Genomic DNA, 26931 nt, shown 5'->3' on the forward strand with positions numbered 1-26931 from the left:
TCTATATTCTCTGTATTACTCTCTATATTCACAATCCTTGTGATCTCACACAGACTTATGGTTTTAAATATCATCCACAAAAGAAGAAACTAAATTGTGGTGGTAAAACTTAGAACAATGGCTGCCTCTAAGGAACAGAATAGAAAGGTTAACAGGTAACTTATAAGGCAAAAGAATTGCTCTATACTTGACTGAGATATTAGTTACATAAGCATGAATATTTGTGAAAAGTCATGGAACTGACCAGGCCATGGCGGTTCATACCTCCAATTCTAGCTACTCAGGAGGCTGAGATTCAAAGGATTGAAGTTCAAAGCCATAGGCAGAAACCTCTATAAACCTCTACTCCATCTCCAAAATAAACAGTGAAACTCAGGGCTAGAGGGATAACTCAAGTAGTATAGCTGAAGAGAGCCAGGTGACCAAATACAGCCAGAACAGCATCTGCAGCCGCCACATTAAAAGTGCAATCTCAATATATATAAAAGCCCCCAAAAGGAAAATAAAAGCACAACCTCAGAAACAAAAGGTAAAATGAAATCAATGAGACTAAGTATAATAATCAGTTGGCACTTTAAGTATAAAGAAAGAAATTGGATCAAGAAAGTTTACCACACAACAATTTTACATTCCCAGCTTTTTATATTTTGGAATATATACAAAAGACAAAAACCAAAACAAGCAAACAAACAAAAAACCTTTCAAGTCCTTTTAGTAGTCATATTATTTTAAGGATGATGGTATTTCTCTCCTGGAAACAAAATTTTCAACATGAGAGGATATATATAATCAAAACCCCTCTAGTCAGGTGTGGAGGTATTTACCTGTAACCCCAGCACCTGGAAGACTAAGGCAGGGGACTGCAAGCTTGAGGACAGCCAAGGTTACGTGTGAGATACTAATCCCCCCCAAAAAAAATCTCACACCATACTTTAAAAAAAATTTTTTTTCTCTGCTTCACCCTCTAAAAAAGATTACAAGGACAAACACAATCCAGTAAATATCACTAGCACTCAGGTTATGGTCTCTGAAAAGAACCAAAACTCCTTGGAGTCTGGCTAGCTCCAGATTAGGGGAAGAAACGTGTACCGCAAGTGTAAAACATTTTTTCAAAAAAGAAAGAAGGAAGCTATGAAAAATTTATAGTGTTGTTAAACAACTCATTATACAGAGACAATTTTAGCATCAAAACAAATAACTGAAATACTGAAAAATATTCAATACACTTTAAACCCCCTAAGTTCAACATGATGCAAAGGAAAAAACCTTGCACATGTTATCTAACTAGGGATTTTTGGGAAAAACCTCATGATTCTCTGAATTTCTCTTTTTTCTTCCTTTGTGTCGCTGGGATCAAACCAAGGTCTTGTTCACACTAGGCAAATGCTCTACTCTATGTTCCATTTTCAGCCCAACAACCCTAATTTTTGAAGTTCACCTTCAAAATAAGCTTTTCATTATTCGCAAATGAAAACTACTAACAAATATAAACAGAAGTCTCCAACAAATACAAAACTGGAAAAATAAGCTAGAAATATAACTATCAAGTTTATAAGAATATTATTATATTCAGAAAGATGAGACTGTATATTAGAACTGATAAGGGTTCAGTGAGTTGGCCAGATACAAAACAAATATACAAAAGTAATAGATTTCTTGTGATTTTTTTTTTTTTTGGTCGGTCGTGGGGCTTGAACTCTGGGCTTGGGCACTGTCCCTGCGCTCTTCAGCTCAAGGCCAGTGCTCTACCACTTGAGCCACAGTGCTACTTCCGGTTTTCTAGTAGTTTATTGGAGATAAGAGTCTCATGGACTTTCCTGCCGGGGCTGGATTTGAACCGCGATCCTCATATCTCAGCCTCCTGAGTAGCTAGGATTATAGGTGTGAGCCACTGGCGCTGGGCTCAAAAGTAATAGATTTCTTTACAAAAGATCAACAATAAAGCTATAAGAAAGTTGTTATTTATGATGGCAATACAAAATATACCCAACTCTAATATAAAATATAAAAGTACAGAATCTACATGAAGACAGCTATAAAACTATTTATAAACTATTTGTGTGCACAAATACAAAAAGGACAATATATAATTATTGTTTGAAATATATATTCCCACATATGTAAATGAAATCTATAATAAATATATCAAAACATTAACAGTTATCTGGATGTGAGATTACTGATGGCTTATATGTAATTCTTTTTTTTTTTGGAGGGTGGAGGCGTGGGGCCTGAACTCTGGGCCTGGGCGCTGTCCCTCAGCTCTTCAGCTCAAGGCTAGCGCTCTATCACTTTGAGCCACAGCGTTATATATAATTATTATAATTTTTTATATATATATAATTTTGGGAGGTACCAGTCCTGGAGCTTAAACCAGGGTTTTACCCTCTCACGTGGCTTTTTCATTCATGACTGGAGCTCTACCACTTGAGCCACGCCTCCAATCCAGACTTTTTGCTGGTAATCAGAGATAAGAGTTTCTTAGACTTCTCTGCCTAAACTGGCTTCGAATTGCCTGAGTAGCTCAAGATTTCAGGTGTGAACCATCAGAGTCTAGCTATATAATTTTTTGTTTAGTATAGAGGATTTGGAAAAGTCTCTCTAAACCCTGGCCATAGCTAACAGAGAAGGACAGGAATAAGGAGTCACAAACTCCTCAATACCTAAAGCTTCAAAAGTAGCTTCTTCCTACAATGGTATAGAAATAGGTGGAGCAGAGTAGAAAGAGTATAAAATCTTTGGGGGCTGAGAAGGTGGCTCAGTGGTAGAGCATTTGCCTTGCATGCATGAGGCCCTGAGTTCGATTCCTCAGCACCACATAAGCAAAAAGAAAGAAGCCGGAAGTGGCGCTGTGGCTCCAGTGGTAGAGCGCTAGCCTTGAGCTGAAATGCTGAGGGACAGCGCCCAGGCCCAGAGTTCAGTCCCCATGACTGGACCCAAAAAAAAAAAAATCCTTTGGGTCACACTGGCCAGGCAATTTGCCATTGATTTTGGCTTTGCCATTTACTACTTGTAAGTAGCTTAGGAAAGTCATTTAATCTGAGTTCCAATTTTCTCATCTTTATAATATAGGCATATTAATAATTGCTGAACTACATAAAATGTTATATACCCCAAAACTAGTAACTTATCAGAATTACCTAAGGAGCTTTTTTTGTACAGATTTGTGGACCCCAGTCTATCTACTACACTGGGAATTCCACAGATAGGACCCAGAAATATATACAGATTGTTACTATAACATGCACTTTGGGATATACTTCTGAGTTATATACAGCCACTGTAGGTAAGAAATCAATAATACAAAAACATAAACAAAACTTCAGGACTATTTGTATATAATTGATACAAACTACATCATTATTTGGAATTTCATCATTTCATTCATAAAAAGCCTTGTCTTCTAGTTAGACTTCAAAAGTTCTGGAAGACAGGCAGCTAGCATAGGATTTTGAGGCATCCAGGAATTATAGAAAAAGCATTTGTTATAAGACTCAAAGAATAACAAGGGTAATAATCAACTATGGAAAAGATACTATTTTCCAATATCACTTTTGTTTTTCATGTTAATAGGAATTGAACCCAGGGCCCATGGAGCTATTATCCCCCTCCCCAGTTATTCCAACATCATTTAAAACAATAAAAGTAAAAATATTGGGAATCTGACATGTTTTCCCTGTTTTCTTCTGTTTACACCATCTTCATGTGTATCCATAAAGTTTTTGTTATGGGAATACTAAATACTTACTCTGAAGTATTTCTCTCATCATGTGTGGTCTTACAGCATATGGATCAGTAAGTTCACAAAGAATGTCAGCATCTAGACTAGATAGCTTCTAAAATCCTTCCTAATTCTAATGGATAGACTACAATTAGATGGAATAAAAATCACAGCCAGCCCAGGCAGGAAAAGTCCGTGAGACTCTTATCTCCAATAAACCATCAGAAAACCGGAAGTGGCGCTGTGGCTCAAGTGGGAGAACTATCCTCAAGCTGAAGAGCTACGGGGACAGCACCCAGGCCCAGAGTTCAAACCAAGGATGTTTCATCAGAGTGTATCATATATATAATGTTGATTCCTTTAGTTGGGAATGAAATTTTAAAAAGGAGTGAAGGGAGTTGGGGGGGGGTAGTTGAGGAGATGGGAGAGAAGGGATGGTAGGGGAAAAACAAAGGAGGAGGCAACAATGCTTGATAAGAAATGTACTCATTACCTTGCTCATGTAACTGTAACCTCTCTGTACAGTATTTTCACAATAAAAAAACTTATTAAAAAAAAAGTGAAATGATCTTGGTTTTTTTTTGTTTGTTTGTGGTTCCGGTCATGGGGCCTGAACTCTGGGCCTGGGCGCTGTCCCTCCGCTCTTCGGCTCAAGGCTAGCGCTCTACCACTTGAGCCATAGCGCCACTTCCGGCTTTTTTCCTTTTTGCTTATGTGGTGCTGAGGAATCGAACCCAGGGCCTCATGCATGCGAGGCAAGCGCTCTACCACTGAGCCACCTTCCCAGCCCCTGAAATGATCTTAACAAAAAATATAAGGCAGGAAAAGAGCTCAGCACCAGTGGGTTATGTCTGTAATCCTAGCTACTCAAGAGATTGAGATCTGAGGATCAAAGTTCATAGACAGCCAGGGCAGGAAAGGCCATGAGACTCTGATCTCCAATTTACCACCCAAAAGCCACAAGTGGTAGAGTGCTAGCCTTGAACACAAAAGCTTAGGGACAGTGCCCAGAACCAGCGCACACCACACACACACACAAACACATACACAAAAGCAGAAAAAGAATGAGAAGGTGAATATATGATTATCTATCCAAAATTCCAAGAAGATCAAAAGGAATTAGACATGGCATTTCTTGCCAAGGACAGCATGTGTTCAAGAGATGTGTGAGATGGATGCTGGTAGCTCATGCCTGTAACTCTCCCTTCTAGGAGGCTGAGACAGGATATTGGTACCAAGCCAGCTGGACAGAAATCCCCATGAGATTCCAGCTATAAAATAACCAGCAAATAGCAGGGCTGAAGATGTGGCTCAAGTGGTAGAGAACTAACTGAGCCAGTAAGCAGAATTAGCACAAGGTCTAAAGTTCAACCCAACTACCACCAAAAAGGAGGCAGGAAAGGGTTGTGAGAACAGATGGGCTGAAATGCTTGCCAAGAAGATGCTTAGTGAACTCTTCATTTTGTTGTTGTTTGTTGTTGGTCATGGGGCCTGAACTCTGGGCCTGGGCGCTGTCCTTCAACTCTTCAGCTCAAGGCTAGCACTCTACCACTTGAGGTACAGTGCCACTTTTGGCTTTTTCTGTTTATGTGGTGCTGAGGAATAGAACCCAGGGCCTTATGCATGCAAGGCAAGCACTCTACCACTGAGCCACCTTCCCAGTCTCTTAAGGGACCTACTTTTCTAGCATGTTTCAGGCTACCTAGAATACTAAGCTGTGGTTTAAAGATGAAACATACTCTAAGAATTCAGACACCAGTGAGGTTCAATCTAACCATCAAAAATGACCACCAGGCAGACTGTTGTCTAGAAAGATTCAGAGTCAACATTTCAAAGTGTGGACAGGAATGATATGGAGCCTCTCTAGAAATTAAATCACAGAGTCAATTATTGAAATCTAAGAGACAGCAAGAATGGCAAATAAAAGCCAAAGGGGAACTATGCATTTCTCCAGTGTATGCTACAAAACACTTAAAATGAGTGTAACTCCAAGGAATGAATGGGAGAAGAACAAGCAAAAATCCTCTTCTTTATTAGATGTCTCAGATTTCAAGCTGAGGAACTTACCTTATTCACTCTTTTTTGTTGTTGTTATCAGTACTAGGGCTTCCACTCTGGACTTGAGTTCTGTGTTTTCGCTTTTTTTTTTTTTTTTTTCCCTCAAGGCTAGTGCTCTACAACTTGAGCCCAGCTCCATGTCCAGGCTTTTGGTTTTTTGGTTGTTAATTGGAGATAAGACTCTCACACTTTCCTGCTGGGGCTGGCTTAGAACCATAATCCTCATCTCAGCCTCCTGAGTAGCTAGATTACAAGTGTGAGTTACTGTCACACAGCTATTTTTAAAGTATGAAATTTTTAAAGTACGAAAGTGAATAAGGTAATTTTAAGGTATGAAGGTCAACAAGACAAATAAGGAATGGCTAAAAAGAGAGGTTTAATTAAACTGACTGTATTAAGAGGATTAATAGGAACTATATTAAGATAAACAGAACTCTGAATACAGTGGACAGGATAATGATAAACAGACTGATATTTACTGGATCAGTCAGGCAGACTACAGAGACTTTAAAGCATCAAGACAAAACTAAAGAGACATTCAACAACTACAAGAAATCACAGAGTGAGATATAAGGAAGAAACACAGGCAAATGAGAATTCTTTTGAGAAGTAGTTGGATTTGGGTTTTTTTAGGTAAAATCAATATGCAGCAAAAGTTGGCCTTAAATTCAAAATCCCAAGAATCGTCTCAGTCCCATAAATGTTGGGATTATAGGACTGTAATACCACACCTTGCTTGCAATGGGGATTTCTAGTTCTACAAAGGCATTATTTAGAAAGTCAAGAAAATCATACTTAGTGAGAACATTGTAGTCTATAATCATAGAAGAAAGCAAGGAGAACTTAAGTGTGGTTTAGCACAGACACTTTTATATAAAGACAGTTGGATATAAAATCTCACATTACCTTCTAGTTACAGAACTTTAGAAAGTTAGTCTAATCCCTCTGAGGCTGTCTCATCTGTAAACAAAATACCTTCCAAGATCATTGTATTAACCCAAAGCCGTGGTTCACACCTATAATCCTAGCTTCTGAGGAGGTGGAAATCAAGAAGATCTCAGTTCAAAGTCAGCCCATGCAAGAAGTTGGCAAGACCCCATCTCAACAAATAACAGCTGAGTGTGGTAGTTCATGACATCCCAGATACATACATGATGGTCTGGGCTGGCCCAAGCATAAATGTAAAGCTCTAGTTAAAAAAAATAATAACTAGGGGCTGGGAAGGTGGCTCAGTGGTAGAGTGCTCGCCTTGCATGCTTAAGGCCCTGGGTTCGATTCCTCCAGCACCACATAAGCAGAAAAAAAAAAAGCCAGAAGTGGCGCTGTGGCTCAAGTGGTAGAGTGCTAGCCTTGAGCTGAAGAGCTGAGGGACAGCACCCAGGCCAAGAGTTCAGGCCCCACAACCGGACCCAAAAATAATAATAATAATAACTAAAGCAAAAGGAGCTAGGATGTAGCTTAAAAGGTAAAGCACCTGCCCAGCAAATGTGAGACCTTAAATTCAAACCCTAGAACCATCAAAACAACAACAGAAGTTATTGCATTAGAGATGATGCATGTAAAATGCCTAGCACGGCACTAGATAGGTGCTTCTGTTAATATAATTGTTAATATTGCTATTCCTATGGAGCCAATCAACAAAGATTTATTAGGTATCTGTTATATGCCAAAGTGGTACTGGAAGATGCTAAGAGGATATAGAAGACAGACTGTAGACAACCTATAGGAGAAAGAAAAAGAGAGAGAGTCTAGGAAATATTAAATATCTATTACAGAATAACTTAATAGCTCTTTATTTTTTAATTTTTTGTTTTCTGAGATTGAATGTTGAAATATAAAATATAATCAGCCTTTAAATACACATCCTATGAACACATACAGAAAATAGTAATATAATACCAGCAATATAATTTTCAGCTAAAAGAATTAGCAGATATCCAAAAAAGATTGTTAGTATAACCACAAATATGGCAAAGAAAAGGCTAGGTTAGAACTGCAAAGATGAATCTAGAAGAACCCAGAGACTAGTCCATAAAAATAATGAAATAATCCTTGGCCCTAAGAAGAAATACTGGCATGAGTGTATACAAAATGACTCCTGTGTGAATGAATCTCTGTGACTCAGAGTGAATGGAAGTCAAAAGACAAGACAGGAAGAACACAAACATTCAGAGGTCAAAGGCCACCAAGTAAAAGAGCTCAAAACTCAGAATACAAGAACTGTCTGTCAAAAGGTTTCAAAAGGATACATTAAAAATAAAAGTTCTTATACAATAATATAATCTAAACATATAAATCTCAAGTTAAGAATTAAAATTATTTCCATTTACCTGATTGCTTAGAATTTCTTTCTTTCCACTGAATATTTTTGCATTTGATCTGGTTTTGTCTCTCTTTTCGGAGTCGTTCTAATCTTTGAGCTTGAAAAGAAATATTATAACTATAAGTTTGTCAATGAAAGTTTACTATAAACAAAGACATAATTAACTACCTTTATATGAATAAAGATGTTTTATATTGCATATGTAGGAAAAAAGTCATAAAATTTTAAAGGTGGCACCCCTGAAAAGCAAATACCAACAAAAACATGAAAATATTCTTGATTTATAATTGAAATTAGAGGATATAAAACATTAATAGAGATCATAAAGATAGTATTAACATGGAAGAGAATAATAAAATGTGAAAACTTCTGTGATTAATATGACATTTCATTATATAAATCATTAATAACGGTCTTAAAGGAATTTTAATGCACAAATGAACTGAAGTGAATATTACATTACAGGAATAAAATTACTGTTATGAATTACTCTACCCGTTTCAAAAATTAAAGATAAATGAACTCAGACTAGACTATTAAAGTTTTAAATATAAAATCCTTTATCTAAAAATCATGAAAATTATAAAATGTCAAAGCTATATAAATTAGCATAGCTTTTCTTCAGTGGGCTGAAACAGTTTATAGGTAGTAAAATAAATGATTTGTATCTTTGTACATTAGTCAAATCTTAAAAAGAATAATTTTTCTCTTAAAAAATTTAAGATATGCTGAAAGGATTAACAAAGTAAATACCTTGGTCACAAGGACAACTAGCACCTTAGTGCTACCAAAAGAAAAGTCCAACTCTAAGATTCACCTAAAGCTATGCATTTATGACTATCTGGCTGATAAGCCTTAAAAATCAGTGAGCTGAGCCTTTCAAGAAATGCCATTGGCATCCATTAACAACGTTGCATTAAGATCACAATGGACTAGAAAATCAGAATCAATGTCATCATCTAAAATTCATTTCTCTTGCTAAGCTTCAACAATCTATTTGGGCACAAAATACATAACATATATCTTGTTTTCAACCACTTTCAAGGTAGAAAATCATATACTCCTGTTTTAGCATTATGTTAAAGAAATATAGAAAATATGCTTACCAAAAATTGAAACTATACTGCAAAAAGCATCCTGACAATGTCACTATATCTAACTAAATCCCATTGAAGAAAAATGCCTTCAATTGCAATTAATAAATATGAAAGGTACAGCCAAAGTAATATAATCATAAAGCTCTCAATTTAGCAGCATTCTCCTACAGAAATCCATTCAACCTGTCATATAAGATATCATCTCAATAACTTGCAAGGAAGTCAGTTTCAACTAGAGAACTGAGAATCAATGGTTCTAAATTATATTCAAGCCCTATTTTGATAACAGTTCCTTTAGATACTGGGAAATGCTATTAATTATTTTCATGAAGGCAAATTACTCTTTGTAATATCAGTGATGCTAAATTCTTAGACAAAACCTTAATGTGCCTTTCACTGTGAATTGTATTCAGCTATACCTGCAATATTCCTTTGTGTATATTTTACCTTTGAATCATGAAAGTAAGTTTGTAAATATTTTCATTGTTATAATACATCTCTTACTACTATCTTTCCCAGGGTTAGCAAGTTATTGCTGATTTGGAGATCATATTTTTTGATGACCAAATAAATGGTTAGCTCCTAGAATACCCTGTCATATCACAACTATAGTATGTATTTTTAATAAAGTAGTCAAGTAAATGTCTTAATTTATTTATCACATTCTCCTTGAAAGGCTATCAAAAAAACATAAGCCTGAAATGGGTAATGAGAAACTTTTAAAAGATTAAAATTAAAATTAAATATACAGACCAAACATGTAATATATAGATATGAAACTATATATGTGTGCATATATATATGTATATATATCTTTATATATATACATATATATTATATATATGCACACACATACACAAAAGTTGATCATTTTTAAACCACAAAAGTCAACAAGAAAGTAAAGGTAAAACATCCACAACAGGAATCCCTTTTTAAATTGTATATCCAACATGGGAATTCCCATTACAATTAGGCTTAACAAATGTTCAGCTGTCTCAGCCCACTCCCCATCCCCCCAATTCCTCCAGGAGCAAGAACTGCCCGAGGCCATAGACTGCACGCCTGGGCTAGTCAGCTCAGAGTGCTAACGGCTCTTTATTACATCATCTTTAAGTCTGCCTCCAGGTAGTCTATCTACTGGGACTTAAATGTTCCTCTGGAAAGACATACCAAACAAGTCCACTTCCTTTTCTACACAGGGACTTTTTAGAAAAATAACATTACACATGCCTCCCCTTCTCTCCTGTCCCACCTCTTCCTTTACCATCTACTTTCTCCTAACAGCATTCCAGAGGTACTTTCCATTTCCCACTCACATAGATGGAGATAACAACAGATTTCCTCCCAGTCTGACATATGCATGGTCCCATTAGCATACAAGAACTTCCCCCATTACACTAGTTCCAACATTATGCATTATCCCATAAGATTGTTTGCTAATTTAAAGTCAGAAGCCAATGTTTACCTGTATTTGAGCGTCTTCTAATACCAAAGTCCCAACTTGAGGTAATATCGACTGACTGGGCGTATACATAGCCCTGAGTCTCACCATTGCTTCCCTGAATTTCTGACCCACTGTCTCCAGGCATTGAAGGAGGATGAATCTTCTCTAGGTCAACATCATGATCAATGAGGACCATCTCACACATTCCCGTGTCATCACTGGTCACATGTGACTGCCGAATATGAGCTAGAATGATAGTTGGATTGTCCAAGAAGGCCATCCTTTCTGTGGGCCAATTTCCTTAAAAATCTATTTTCTCCTCTTCATATTGTTCCACCAGCTCACCTACCTAGAAACATGATGTACACAGCAATATTTAAGAATAAGGCAGAAAATGACTGGATCATTTTTCAAACACATTCAAGGTGGTAAAAAACTATCTTGAAAAATCAACATTTATCCCTGGACCTAGGAGTTTAAAGGGATTAAATCTAAGCTGAAAGAAAATCCTTATAAGCACTAGGGGCTATAACACTAGTCAATGAGATCTCCATGGTATCAGAGAGGAAAGCTTACGCTCTTGCAAAACAAATAATAGTAACTCCTTAGCAGGCAAGTCAAAGCACATAACTACTGTTAGGACAATAAATTCTCTTTCCTCTCTCCCTTCACTCCCATGCAGTCTCATTATTTTATAAGGTCGTGGGGGAACAAGTTGTATTTTCCTCAAATGATGTACTAAAGTAGGAAACTGTATTTCATCAGTTTACATTTCTCTTCCTGTCACATGGTTGTAGAGTGTTTAAAAGGGCAATACATAGATTTCTGAGGTACTAGGGATTTTATAAAAAGTATACCACAACAGTAAATGTGCTTAATAAACACATTTGAAGGTAGGATTGTGCTTTAAAAATAAAATGGATTAATCAAAAATGCCTTGCTACAAGATTATTATTTTAAAACCTAATTGTAAGAACTGCTTCTTCAATCCTGTAAACTATAAAGATGTTTATCCTAGGGAGTACAGTAGTGCCTCCTCAGCTAACTGAAAATATTCAATAAAGAAAACATTACAGGTCAGTGGTTAGGAACTAGGCTCCAGAAATAGAACTGGTCACTTGCTAACAATGTGATCTTGGTCAAAATACTTGAAACCTTTTTTAAGCTTTGTGTTCTTCATTTAGAAAATGGAAGTTCCAGGCTGGGAATGTGGCTCAGTGGTAGAGTGTTTGACTCGCATGCATGAGGCCCTGGGTTTGATTTCTCAGCACCACATAAGCAGAAAAAGCCGGAAGTGGTGCTGTGGCTCAAGTGGTAGAGCACTAACCTTGAGCTGAAGAGCTGAGGGACAGTGCCCAGGCCCAGAATTCAAGCCCCACGATTGACAAAAAAAGAAAAAGAAAAAAGAAAATGGAGGTTCCAGGATGAGAGAAAATATAGATGATAATTTAGGTAAGAAGACTATATATAGCACAAAATGTAAGTTAAAAGAATAGATGGTTTTTCAAAAGAATACATGGCACATAAATAACTGGAGGCTATTATTAATAATTATGATGGTGGTGGTTTAAAAAAAATACTCTTTAGGGGGTGGTACTGAAGTTTGAACTCAAACTCCCACTTGCAAAGTAGATACTCTACCATGTCAGCCACAACACCAGCCATTTTTGCTTTAGTTCATTTCTCAGTTAGGGTTTACCATTTGTGAGGAGCCACCTTCAACTGTGATCATCCTACTTATACCTCCTAGGCAACCAGAAATTACATAAGCATGCCACTGTGCCCACATTGGTTAAGCTGGAGGTCTCGGTAATTTTTTTACTTAGTCTGGAGATGATGAACCACAATTCTCCCAATCTAAGCTTCCTGAGAAACTGGGATCATGAGCCATATTACTCACCTTAAAAATGCCATTATTAAGCTGGGCGCTGGTGGCTCATGCCTGTAATCCTAGCTACTCAGGAGGCTGAGATCTGAGGATCGCGGTTCAAAGCCAGCCCGGGCAGGAGAGACCATGAGACTCCTATCTCCAATAAAACCACCAGAAAACCGGAAGTGGCACTGTAGCTCAAGTGGTAGAGCGCTCACCTTGAGCTGAAGAGCTAAGGGACAGCGCCCAGGCCCAGAGTTCAAGCCCCACGACCGACAAAAAAAAAAAAAATGCCATTATTAATTCTACTGTTAAATGCCATTATTAATTCTTAAAGTAGCCACAAAATATATCAATACCTTATCTTTCTTTAGGAAGTTCATGGAAGATAAAATAAGTCTGTGGTTCTTTTGAATAGAGGGCACCTCCTTTTTTTTTTTTTTTTTTTGGTACTGGGCTTTAAAATGAGGGCCTGGAGCTTGCCACAATTTGGCTCAGGGCCAGACTCCAACTGTAATTCACCTATCTATGCCTTCTGAATAGCTAAGAAAACAAGACACGTGCCACAGCATCTACAGCCATCCTCCACACTAGAAACTCATAAGTACAAGGAATGTGAAAGCTGAACTGGATATGTTCCTAGAAATAGTCCTAAAGGTTTTTATTTTTAAAAAATAAACAAAAAAACACAACTATAACCAAGGCTGGGGATGTAGCTCAGGGGTAAGGGACTTGTGTACCATGAGAAAAGCCTTGGGATCAATCCCTATAACACAGATTTTCTTGTCATGTGTTTCTTCTGAAGATTAAACATAAATAAGGGAAAGTCTATTTAATAAATCATTATAGCCAACTGAGGTTTTAAACTTTTTGTCTGGGGCTGGGGGTGTGTGATAAGGGTGCCTGGCCTAGCAAGCAAGAGCCATGAGTGCAAGCCCTAGTATAAAGCAAAAGGAGAGAGAAAAGGAGGGGAAGAGGGGTAGGGAGAGGAGATTTTTCTCTGTGATCACAGCAGGTCTTGAAGACACATATAAGGAAGTTTAACTGAGAAGCATACATAATCAAGTACATTAATATTTATTTTTCCCTTTAAATATATTCACTGACTACTACTTTTATACTGGGGTAAATGGAAAATACACAGAGAAGTCAGAATTGCCAGAACAAATTTCATAATGCAACTCAACACATCTCCTGATACCATGGGATTGTGTCAAATTTTGAGATATTTGGCCCTAGAGGTATTAATATATGATTTGAAATATATCAATCTAAGAACTTACAAGATTAAACAGGAACATTTAAATTTCACACATATAACCATAGATAGTATACAAGCATAGAATTGTCTGTAAATAAGAGTATTTGTCACAGAATTAGATTGCCAGGGCTACAATAACCATAATGTGGCTGTAACAGTGGAAGGAAAGCAACTAGATGTTGGAGGTAGGAAGAGGTTCCACTTTCACATTAACTAGTTCTCTCCTGAAAAATCAAGGGTTTCAATAAGAAGCCCCAACTGGCTGGATGCTGGTGGTTCACTCCTGCAATCCTAGCTACTCAGGAGGCTGAAATCTGAGGATCACTATTCAAAGCCAGCCTGGGCAGGAAAGTCAATGACAATCTTATCCATGGAGTTGTGGCTCAAAATGATAGAGCACTAGCCTTGAGCAAAAAGGCTAAGGGACAGTTCCCAGGCTGAGTTCAAACCCCAAAACCAAGAGAAAAAAGAAAAGAAAAAAGCACTAAAAGGTCATAAGGCAAAAGGTGAAGCAAAAGCACAATGAAGTACCCTTGATAAAAATCTTTCTCAGAGCCGGGCGCTGGTGGCTCACGCCTGTAATCCTAGCTACTCAGGAGGCTGAGATCTGAGGATCGCGGTTCAAAGCCAGCCCGGGCAGGAAAGACTGTGAGACTCCTATCTCCAATAAACCACCAGAAAACCGGAAGTGGCGCTGTAGCTCAAGTGGTAGAGCGCTCACCTTGAGCTGAAGAGCTGAGGGATAGCGCCCAGGCCCAGAGTTCAAGCCCCACGACCGACCAAAAAAAAAAAAAAAAAAATCTTTCTCAGCTAAATGAATCTGGTCCATTACAGCTTATAATACTCTAACTCCCCAACAGGAGAGACCTCAAAGCACCCAGAGAACCATGAGACCTCAGTTGGGTGCTGGTGGCTCATGCCTGTAATCCTAACGACTCAGCAGGCTGCAATCTGAGGACAGTGATTCGAAGTCAAGCCCAGCAATAAAGTCCTTGAGACTTATTTGCAATTAACTACCCCCCCAACACACACACACACACACACACACACACACACACACACACACACTAGAACTTCATACATCGAGGAATCTGTTTGATTTATTCAATGAATATTTATCATATCAGTATCAGTACTGATAAGAAACTCCCATAGGAATACCCTGAAAAATGTGCTTTTATACATGTCACCTGCTACTTCCTATTAGGTGTTCTTGAAGATGTAGAGCATAAGTTCCACAAGGACAAGGGCCATAACACCACATCCCTAACACAACCCAGATGTTACCCATGGCAGGAATTCAATACGTGTTGCTTTGCAACTACCAATGACTATCCAATTTTGTTGTCGAGGTAAGTCATATGTAAACATGTCAGATATGAGATTAAGAAAAGACTGCTGCTTTTTTTAATACAGACACAAGAGCTTCCCTTCAATGTGCCCTTCAAAAACTGTCACCTTGGGACAATATCAACTGGTTTTGCTTTTCAGAACCACAAACATTTTCTTAAATCTTCTTAAGAGCAGCTAAGTATCATTTGAAGATATAATTGATTTCTAAAACAAAGTCATTCAGGACACAGAAGAAAACAAGTTATTTTCTGTTTAGTTGCACAAAGAGAAAAAAAAATAAAGCTAATATTGGCCAGGGTTCAGTGACTCTCACATCTACTGAGAAGGAGTAAAATTGGGACTCTTTAGAAGGCAATATGACAATATTTATCAAAATATAAAATCTGAACAACCTCTAAGCAATCCCACTTACAGGACTCATACTAAAAAGATAATTACACAAAAATGTAATATGTACTGAAACTCTAAAAGTAATCTAAGCATCTATTAATAATGCCATGAGACATATACATACACAATACCATGCACTCTAGATGGTACAAGATGGATTAAAAAAAATAAAGTGTAGTGCACACATAGGACTGAATATTATTCAGCCCAAAAAGCTGAAGATACAGCTCAGTCAGTGGTAGAGTGTTTGCCTAGTATGCACAAGATCCAGGACTGTAAAACAACAATCACAACAAAAGGTTATTATTCAGCCTTTAAATTCTAATATATGCTTCCATATGAATAAACCTTAGGGTTCTTATCTGCAAAGTAAAATAAGCCAGTCACTGAAGGACTAACACTTGCATGGGATACCAAGAGTAATCAAGTTCACAGAAAAGGCAAGGGAAATGATAGCTGCCACAGGCTGGAAGGAGTAAAGATTGGGAAGCTGTCTAATAGCTATATTTCAGACTAGGAAAAAGGAAGAATTCTTGAGATGAGTGCTGATGATACCTACAAAATAATGTAAATCTGCTTCATGCCAGTAAATTATACATCCATGCATGTAACCCTAGCTACTCAAGAGACTAAGATCTGAAGATCTTGGTTTAAGGCCAATCTAGGTTAAAAAAAAAAAAAATTGCTCAACTTTATCTCCAAAATAACCATCACAGTGGTGGCTCAAGTGGTAGAGCTCGAGCCAAGCAAACAAGCAAAGCAAGCACAAAGCCCTGAGTTCAAAACCCAGAACCAAAAAAAAAGGGGGGCAGGGGAAGGGAATGTGGCTCAGTGGTAGAGTGCTTGCCTTGCATGAATGAGGCTCTGGGTTCAATTCCTCAGCACCACATAAGCAGAAAAAGTCGAAGTGGTGCTGTGGCTCAAGCAGTAGAGAGCTAGCCTTGAGCTGAAGAGCTGAGGGACAGTACCCAGGACCAGAGTTCAGGCCCTACAACTGACACAAAAAAAAAAGATTTGAACAAACGATTTTATGCTATATATTTTTTAGTACAGTTTAATGCTTATGTTTTTAATGCCTAAAACTTGAAAAAAATTAAAGAAGCTTGTATTGCTTGACTTTTTAACTACAGGACTTCTCAAAGCTTCAAAATTATTCATGAGTACTGTGAAAATCTCCAAAGGGGGATCTAGAATGGGGCATCTAGTAAGATAATGTAATCCAAACCTATCTGCTCCCTAAACACTTCTTGAGAAACACTAAAGCATATCAAAGTTTCAAAGAACCCAGTTTAGGAGAGCTGCTGCTCTACTGGGTTCAATTCCCAGCACTGAAAAAAATAAATAAGAAATGCCGCTGTGCTGGGAAGGTGGCTCACTGGTAAAGCGCTTGCCTTGCATGCATGAGGCCCTGGGTTCGATTCCTCAGCACCATATAAGCAAAAAGAAAAAAGCCGGAAGTGGCGCTGTGGCTCAAGTGGTAGAGCGCTAGCCTTGAGCTGAAGAGCTGGGGGACAGCGCCCAGGCCCAGAGTTCAGGCCCCACGACTGGACTCAAAAAAAAAAAGAAAAAGAAAAAGAAAAAAGAAAAAAAAAAAGAAATGCTGCCCCACACTTTCACAAATGCTGGCTCTTCTGGTCCTGAATGCCTTCCTCCTAGACATAACCAACTCCTGGCTCTCTGAAATAGTCTTTTTTATATACCTTTATACTATCAGACAAACAGTATCAGGCTCCAGGAGGTCATCATCTCCTTGAAGCTGTATTGTTTTTATAGCTTTTCTTCCACTTTTGTTTTTTTGGAGGGGGCCAGTGCTGGGCGTAAAACTCATGGCTTCATACATGCTAAGTACTAGAGCTATAACCCTACCTAGTCTCTTTCACCAATTTTAAAACTCTAGGTCCTTAAAGCACACAGATCTGTTTTGTTATACATGGAAGCAATTGGGATGTCTAAGCAGAATAGGAAGACAGTTAAAAATGTCCCAGAATGACAGCCATTTTTAATGTATTGAGTGCTAACTACTATGTGCTAAGTATGGCTCCAGGTACAATCTGGATTCTATTGCCATTTTACACACCCATTTGTATCAGTAATAATCATGTAACACGCATATGAGAATTTAGAATATGCTATAAACATGGAAATAATTTGTAATAGGTTCTAATGAATATCAAGTTCAAATTCAATTTTTAAAACTTTAGCATACATACTCTCAAACTTTATAATAGTTTATCAAAAAACATAATGTTCAACATTGCAACACAATACAATGTAAGTGCACTAACAAACACATACACACACACAAGAACAATGGCAAAAGGGAAATAATTCAGGATAAATCAGTGCATGCCATAAGACCTTGGATATTTGCAACAGGTAGACTACAGAAATTGGGAAGCAAAACACAGTGACATCAGCTAGCCTTAATTTACTAAGAAAGGTAGAACCAGTCTATCTTTCCCCAAGAATTCATATATCACTCAAAATAAAACTATTAAGACATTACTAATTGTATTCCCATTTTACAGGTTAAAAAAAAAAAGTGACGCAAAGGTTTCCAAGAAAGTAGCTAAAACCCAAACAGAGCTATGAATCTACACAGTATAACTAAGAATAAAATCTAAGAGTTTGAGATCTTAGGCATTTTACTACTCAGCCACTCAAAACAAAAAGTAACATGTCACAATAATCATAACAAAAAGGATTTTTAAAATCCTATTATGCTTCTTTCAGTCCTAAGGCCTGAGAAAAACTGTTCTCATGGGTCTTAGTGAAAGATGTAAGACAGACCCTGCAATAGACAGATCCTTAGCTCCCCCTACTAATACAGCATTAATTTGTACAATAGCAAGAAATAAGTAGTCCATGTAATCGTTGTTCCAAAATTAAAATAAATTACACAAAATATACACATGAAAGAAACTTTAGAGACCATTTACTTTTATTTTTATTTTTTTGTCAGTTGTAGGGCTTGAACTCTGGGCCTGGGCGCTGTCTCTTCAGCTCAAAGCAAGCACTCTACCACTTGAGCCACAGCACCACTTCCGGTTTTCTGGTGGTTTATTGGAGATAGGAGTCTCAAGGTCTTTCCTGCGCGGGTTGGCTTTGAACCACGATCCTCAGACCTCAGCCTCCTGAGTAGGTAGGGTTATAGGCGTGAGCCACCAGCGCCCGGCAAGACCATCTACTTTTTGACCTGAAACCATAGAGGGCTACCATATATACTCAGGGCTAAGTATATTTTTTATATACTTTTTTATATACTTATATTTAGTTCTGGGGGCAGGGTTACACATGCTAGGCAAGTGCATTATCAATGAGCTATACCTCGACCTGCCTAAGTGTATTTTTCAAAATCTCTAATGATTCATGCAACTTCAGTTCCAAGTCCATACTTGAAGCGTTCTGTTTCTTCAAAAAACTAATCATAAGCAAATGAGTCCTCCTTGTATACTTTCATGCCCTAAGGATCTGACATAAGCAATGATATGACATAAAATACTCAAGTCTAGTCAAATGATTAGAAAGAAATTCCCCTTCCCAGACTTCTTCAAACTACTACCCATACTTCCTTCTGTCAGGCAGACTTGCAGCCCCCTCACCTGCAATTTGTGCAAACTTGTCTGAATAAGCAACAGCCTGAGGCTTCTCAAAGGTCTGCAAACTCCCAATCAAAAATTACTGCTGCCCCATCAATGTGTCATATAAATGTTGGCATGTTAATTGTGTATTTATAAGATTGTTAATGGTTAGTTAATTTACCTCCCACACTATTATTGTACTTGAAATGATTTAACGTCTGCTAAGGGAGTTAACAACATGTAACAGCAGATGCGAGATTTTTTTTTACCTTTCCACACTGTACCCCGACTTCATGGTATTAGGCAAGTTAAACCTGAGTCCTGTACAAAAGCAATCACATTTATTTTCCATAATAAGGAGTGATCACAAGCTAAAAAAGAAAAAAACAAATCAGGAACCTTTTTATTATATTTAAAGTTTTCCACTTACAGAAAGCAACAGAACCTCTTTCTACTAAGATTTAAACATTGTTTGATCTAGTTACAGTTCAGAATTCATACTTCCTGGAGAAAATAATTTTATTAACATAAAATATATTGTATTGCTTTTAAACCTCTAATTATCTCTGTTAACTTTAAACTAAACCTTATTTATTTTCTTTTTTGATTAGCAAAAATTGAGATGTTTCTTTGAATTGTTCTGGGGATTAAAATCTTCTCCATATGAAAACATCTAATTTCATTAGAAAGTCAATGATAAAGCCATATACCTGCAGTTTATTGTTTCCTTTCCCATTTTCACTTTCACACTTGGAGTAAAAGGATTTACTGAAGTAAATCAGAAATGTCTGTCTTCTTTTGAACGAGAGTCCTTCATTTAAACCTTACCTAAGTACTAGATATTAGGAACCTTACAAAAAGATACAAACACCGGCCTGTCCCTTCTGTGGCTTACTTACAAGCTTTAGCAAAAACTAAGTCATAGGCATGGCATACAGAAATAACAGCTCCAGAGGTCAGTGGCTCACTGACTGAGATGTGAGCATCAAGGTTAAAAGCCAACCTGTGCAAGAAAGCCAAGAGACTTTTATCTCCAATTAATCAGCACGAAAGCTTGGAAGGGAGTTGTGGCTCAAATGATAGAGGACTAGCCGTGAGCAAAAAAAAAAAAACAAACAAAACTACTGGGGCTGGGAAGGTGGCTCAGTGGTAGAGCGCTTGCCTTGCATGCCTGAGGCCCTGGGTTCGATTCCTCAGTACCACATAAGCAAAAAGAAAAAAGCCGGAAGTGGCGCTGTGGCTCAAGTGTAGAGCGCTAGCCTTGAGCTGAAGAGCTGAGGGACAGTGCCCAGGCCCAGAGTTCAGGCCCCACGACTGGACCCAAAAAAAAAACGAAACTACTGGACAGCACCCAAGCCCTGACTTCAATAGCAAGCACCACCAGAAAAAAATAAAACAGGGAAATAACACAAGGCAATATACATACAACCTTCCAACTGAGACACTAAGACTACATTTTACAACAGACTGAAATGGCCCAGAAAGCTTCAGTAAAGGAAGAGAGGTCGTGGTATTTTTAAGGACAAATAGGTTTTTCTTAGGCAGAAACACAGACAGTAACATGGCATCTCCTAAGCTCTTAACATGAGCTGTAACCATTCCTCATCATGTAACCACCACTTAATACTTAGACCCAATCCAGAAGAAAAATACTAATGTCATCTTCATTTTATAGATTAAAAAGAAAAACTTGGGGGCTGGGAAGGTGGCTCAGTAGTAGAGTGCTTGCCTTGCATGCATGAGGCCCTGGGTTCGATTCCTCAGCACCACATAAGCAGAAAAAAAAACCCGAAGTGGCACTGTGGCTCAAGTGGTAGGATACTAGCCTTGAGCTGAAGCACTAAGGGCCAGTGCCCAGGCCCAGAGTTCAGGCCCCACAAATGACTAAATAAATAATAATAAAAAGAAAAACTTAAAGAAGTAACTTGCCTGAAAGTAGTTGGTAGATTTTAATAGGTCAGACTTTGTAGCTTCGCCCATCAAAAAACAGAGTCTATTGGCTCACTCCTTAAATTTGGACACATGAATTACTTACCCTGTATGTGTATATGTGTGTGCATGTGTGTGTACGTGTGTGCACACATACATGTGCATGTATTACTAGGGGTTGAACCTTGATCCCCAACTTGCTAGGCAAATCTTTATTTGAGCCATCCTCCCAGCCCTGTGATGGGCTTTGACTAACAGCAGCTAGTGGAAACACTGTGCAAGTTCATTTGAGGCCTGCAAACATTGGCCTCAAAATACTATGGCCTTGGAACACTTCCAAATCTTGAAAAGAGAAAAAAAACAGTTCTTTTTTCTTTTTGCAGAGTTAGAGATGGAACACAGAGCCTTGAACATACTAGGCAAGCACTCTACCCCTGAGCTACATCCTTAGCCCCAGGGAATTTTTTAGTAATCATCCATATTTCGTATTCTATCCTATATTTCTGTTTAACAGAAAAATGTGTCCCTGAAATTGATACTCCAAGAAAATGTGCAATGCTTACTTGGCTGCTAGTACCTTATCACACACCAGTATTCTCCTAACCCTAGTTTGAGCAGTAAGGGTTTAATGGAAAAATATAGCTTCAGTGATGGAAATATCTAATTCTGTAAAGATTAAGAGGTATTTTATCAATGGACAGGTCAAGATCTAAATTTTGCTCAGTAGATGTTTCCTGTGAAAAGTATGAAGAATCTAAGTATTAATCACATCAAACTATAAAGTTCTAAATTAGAATATATTATTCAGCTGTTATGAAGCAATCAGTTTCTTCAAAATGTTTTGAAATTAATGTGTATTAGCTAGCAGTAGCTGTGAAATTTCAGACAACCTAACCACCCACCACCCTCAAAACTCCAAACCTGCCAACATTTCTGGCAGTTTCAAGAAATCTGTCAGTTTGGTGCAATGTAGCCCTAAATTATTTTCCAATGGGTGTTGCCTCTCTGACATTACAGATTTGATTGATATTTGTGAAAATAAACAATTTGGGGCTTTAAGATCTCAGGTAAAAATGTTTACAATTTTACCTAGAGTGAAAATAATGAACAATGCCAAAGAAACTAGACTGTTTTTCAGTGTGAAATTACCAGTTTAGAGGCTTAAACTATAAATAGAACTCAACTGCCTATCTAATACAGATTTCATTCTTTGACAACAGAGCTACAGCATGGAGAGAAAAATAAAAACATTGCTTTCATGGGTCTGAAAGGGTATATGGTAGACAGAATCCTAAGTTAGTTACAGAAATTCATGCCTCTTGGCATGGTCTACCTATCCCATTGTAGGTTGCCCCCTCTCTTGGATGTGGGTGAGACCTAATTTGCTGACAGCCAATAGGATATGACAAAAGTGATAGGAGAGGCACTGCCTAGAAATTATATATATGACACTACAGACACATGAAATAAATTCTACCAACAACCTGAAAAGGCTTGGAAGCTTTTTCCCTAGTTGAGTCCCCAGCTAGGTCAGAACCAGGTAGCACTTTAACTTCATACTTTTGAGATGATGTGCAAAAACCAAGCTGAAGTCTTGACTCCTAACTCATTGTGTGAGCATAAGCTTTTTTGTTTTAAATTGATAAGCTTGTGTTCATTTGTCATGCAGCAAGAGAAAATGAAAACAAATCTCAAGATTCTCCAGTTCCATTCACCTGCTCCTTCTGCCCCTTGCCTTGTGTCTGTAATCCTAACTACTTCGGAGGCTGATATTATTGGGAACATAGTTTGAGGCCAGGCCAGGCCAGGCCAAAAAAAAAAAAGTTCTTGCAACCCCTTTTCAACAAAGAACAAAGAACCCAGGCAGGAAGAGAGAACTTATCTCAAAAGTAAAGTGCAAAAATCAGGGCTAGAGGCATGGCTCAGTGCTAAGAGCACCTGTTTAACAAGCGTGAGAATCAGAGTTCAAACCCCAGTACCAAAAAAAAAAAAAAAAAAGGCAACAGTGAATCATAAGATTACTTAGGAAATACAAATTCTGGTTCTAATTACCAGAAACCTAATTGCATGGCTTTGGAAAAGTCATTTCTGTCCCTCACAAAACTAAAATATAAATTTTGTTATTATCCATGTTTTATAAATCAGTAAACTAAGGTACAACTTGCTAAATACTGTACAAGTAAGAAGTAGTGTAATGATAATACTTATGGATCCAGAATACCGTTCCAAGTAACACTTGATGTCTATTCATCAAAATCTTTATCCACTGCACCACTAGTCTAACAAAGGGAAGAAAAAACATCTGTTCAACCCTCAAAATGCTGGAATTCTGAATTAAAATGTTAAATCACATTTCCTATCAAGAAGAAAGTCAAGGGCTGGGAAGGTGGCTTAGTGGTAGAATGCTTGCCTTGCATGCATAAGGTCCTGGGTTCAATTCCTCAGTACCACATAAGCAGAAAAAGCCGGAAATTGTGCTGTGGCTCAAGTGGTAGAGCGCTAGCCTTGAGCTGAAGAGCTGAAGGACAGTGCCCAGGCCCAGAGTTCAGGTCCCACAACCAGCAAAAACAAACAAACAAACAAACAAAAAAACCCTTGAGCTCTAAAGATCATGGTTCAAAGCCAGCCCAGGGAGAAAGTCTGTGAGGTTCTCATCTCCAAATAACCACTAAAAAACGATGGAAGTAGAGTGTGGTAGAGTGCCACCTTGAACAAAAAAGCTAAGACAGTGCCCAGGCCTTGAGTTCAAGCTCCAGTACAAGCATAAAATCAAAAACAAAACAAAGGTTGAAAACAATGCTAGAAAAGTCTATAATGACCTATAATGGAAATATACAGGCTTCACAAACATGAATAAGGCCAAGAATATCAAAGTAGTCACTTACAACTTAGTTGTCTTAAAAACAAAGAAAACTTCCAAGCAACAGTGGCTGAGATCTGGAAGATCACGAGGAACCCAGGCATGCACAAGAGACCCCCCCCCCCCCTTCAACCAATATCTGGACTCAGTGACAAATGCCTAACATCCTAGATATGTGGGAGGCTGAGATTAGAATGATTAGGATTTGAGGCCAGGGAAGAAAAGTCCATCTCAATGGAAGAAGTAGAATGTGGTGAAATGGTCCTGTTATCCTAGCTACAGAAGAAAGCAAAACATAGGAAGACTATAGTCCAGACACATTCCAGAGCAAGGAGCAAGAAATATTCTGAAGAATAACCAGCACAAAATGATATGGCTCCATGATAGAAAACCTGCCTAGTATGCCTAGCAAGTGCAAGGCCCTAAGTTGAAACTCCAGTACTGCCCATGTCCCCCCCGCCAAAAAAAGAAAGCAGGAAGATGAAGAAAAAGAGATGACATTGAAATAATTTATAATGCTGATAATGCTGGCTCCTTTATCGGAAGCATTTACAATAAAATCCCTCCCAGTTCTATCTATGGACATCAGGCCATGCATGAGTTATTGCAGAAGCAAAGAGAAAATCCTTTGTAGTAGGAAAAATCAAGGGAATGGGGAGGCTGAGAAAGAGTAGTTAGGTAAAGCAGGCTGGAAAATGAGAACAATCAACCATCAAGCTAGCTGGGATCATATCTGGACTTGGCCACTCACTTTCTGTGGGGCTTCAGGGAGTACCAACTTGTGTGTCTCCATTCCCTCATCTATAAATGGGAATGATTCTGGTGCTTACCAGAAAAAGACTGAAAGAGTGAATACATGTTATATATGTCTGATACCTCTTAGTCCATGGTACAAATATTTACTATTATTACTGTTATTATTTTGAGGTATAAGATAAATTGTAGGGCTGGGAAGGTGGCTCAGTGGTAGAGTGCTTGCCCTGCATACATGAGACCCTGGGTTCGATTCCTCAGCACCACATAAGCAGAAAAAGCCAGAAGTGGCGCTGTGGCTCAAGTGATAGAGCACTAGCCTTGAGCTGAAGAGCTGAGGGACAGCACCCAGGCCCAGAGTTCAAGCCCCATGACTGACTAAAAAAAATAAATAAAATAAATAAATAAATGAATATATATATATATATATATATATATATATATATATATATATATATATATTTGTCAAAGAGGAAAAGCTTGAAGGTTGGAAGAGTGGGTAAATAGCAACATTTGAGACAGCAATGAAACAAGAAATATTGGAACAGGTACCTTTATTAACTAGAACAACATGAGCTCAAAGTTGATAATTAGATTGGCATTTCATAGAGATTGTTCTGGTAGTTGTATAAAAGATTAATCCAATGGGCAAGACAAAGATAGGTTATACAGCTGTGACTGCAGCGCAGGGAAGAGATGAAATTTGAAGTAAAGCAGTGAAAGATGATTCTATAAATTCAAGAAAACATTTAAGAGATAAAAAGTGATAGAACTTTGTGACTGAGTAGATGTGAAAAGGGAAAGCTTACAGCTTTTGTGATAGTGCCAGCAAAGTAAGACTGGACTCAGAGGTAAGAACAGGTTGGCAGATAGAGGGGATAAGGATCATGAGTTTAAGGCTAGTCTGGGTTGCACAGCAAAATCCTGTCTAAAAATAAATAAATAAATAAACTCAATAAGTAAACTCAAATAGCTCAGAAGAAAGCTTTGAGCAAATTTGGGAGAAATTAACATACAATTGACAGCTGATACCCTGGATGTGAATATATACACTCAGGAAGACTTGGAAGGGGAAAGAACCAAAGAAATAACAGTTAAAAGACAAACTGACAAACCCTTAGGAAGAAAAATCCAGAATTAAAGAAAAGAAAGTCAACCGCTGTCTGGATCCATGCATACTACATAAATTTACAAATATCTGAGCAGTTGGTTCTTTCACTAGCTTTGGAATCTCCTAATTTCCAGTATGAAGTTTCACCACTGGACTGTGAAATCCTTGAGAGAAAAGCATTATGAGCCTTCTTTGATTTCTACCACTAATGCTGATAACTATATGCTCATAAAATAAACCTGACTGAACAGAGAAAATTGAAATTTTTTCCCCAACTATAAAGGCTCACGGATGTTTTAAAGCCATGGGTTGCCTCCAAAAAGACCACAGTAATACAGAGTCTGAGGAGAGCTGAAGCAAAAGGGATAATGCAGCCTCTTCAGAGAACCATTAGGCAGTTCCTCAAAATGTATGTAAAAATAGAATTACCATGAGATCCAGCAATCTAACACTTACAAGTATATAACCAAGGGAAGTGAAAACCATGTTCCCACAAAACTTGTGACACGGTAGCCTTATTCATAAGAGCCAGAGGTAGAAATAACCTAAATGTCCATCAACTGATGAAGGGATAAAATTGGCCTATAGTACATACAATAGAACACTTAACAACAAAAAAAGATAAATACTGATACATGCCACAATATAGATGAATCTGAATAACATTTTGCTAAATAAAAGTAGCAGATACCAAAGACTATATTGCACGATTTCATAGAGATAGAAAGTAAATTAGTGCTTGCCGAAAGCTGGGGGAAGACTAGAGAGTAATTGTTAGAGGACTCAAGGTTCTTTTGGGGAAGATAAAAATGTTATGGAATGACATAATGATGATAGTCATACAACACTGCAAATATACAAATGCACTACATTGTACGACTTTTTTTTTTTTTTTTTTTTGGTCCAGTCGTGGGGCCTGAACTTTGGGCCTGGGTGCTGTCCCTCAGCTCTTCAGCTCAAGGCTAGCGCTCTACCACTTGAACCACAGCACCACTTCCGGCTTTTTTCTTTTTGCTTATGTGGTGCTGAGGAATTGAACTCAGGGCCTCAGGCATGCAAGGCAAGCACTCTACCACTGAGCCAACTTCCCAGCCCTACATTGTACCACTTTAAAGGATGAATTTTATGGGAAGGTGCACAAACAAGTAAGGGAAGACTCCAGGTTGTAACCTAGATTTCT

At 38.0% G+C, this 26931-nt stretch overlaps 1 protein-coding gene across 8 annotated transcripts in view; it reads right to left on the reverse strand.

Annotated features, from left to right (window-relative positions):
* Positions 1–26931, reverse strand: part of Mapkap1 (MAPK associated protein 1) — a 242154-nt gene that overhangs the window by 197685 nt on the left and 17538 nt on the right. For 6 of the 8 annotated variants that reach the window (XM_070013663.1, XM_070013646.1, XM_070013636.1 and 3 more), the window contains 2 exons: positions 10665–10992; positions 8110–8199 (listed from right to left, as the gene is read on the reverse strand). In XM_070013663.1, the coding sequence (XP_069869764.1) occupies positions 8110–8199; positions 10665–10923 (349 nt within the window). In that variant the 5' untranslated portion in view covers positions 10924–10992. Of the gene's footprint in view, positions 1–8109; positions 8200–10664; positions 10993–12543; positions 12611–19367; positions 19389–26931 lie in introns of those variants that run through there. The other 2 variants (XM_070013639.1, XM_070013654.1) reach the window with 2 other exon arrangements.

Source organism: Dipodomys merriami, unplaced genomic scaffold (genome assembly GCF_024711535.1).
Source record: "Dipodomys merriami isolate MVZ:Mamm:240054 unplaced genomic scaffold, mDipMer1.0.p SCAF_11, whole genome shotgun sequence".
NCBI classification, from domain to species: Eukaryota; Metazoa; Chordata; class Mammalia; order Rodentia; family Heteromyidae; genus Dipodomys; species Dipodomys merriami.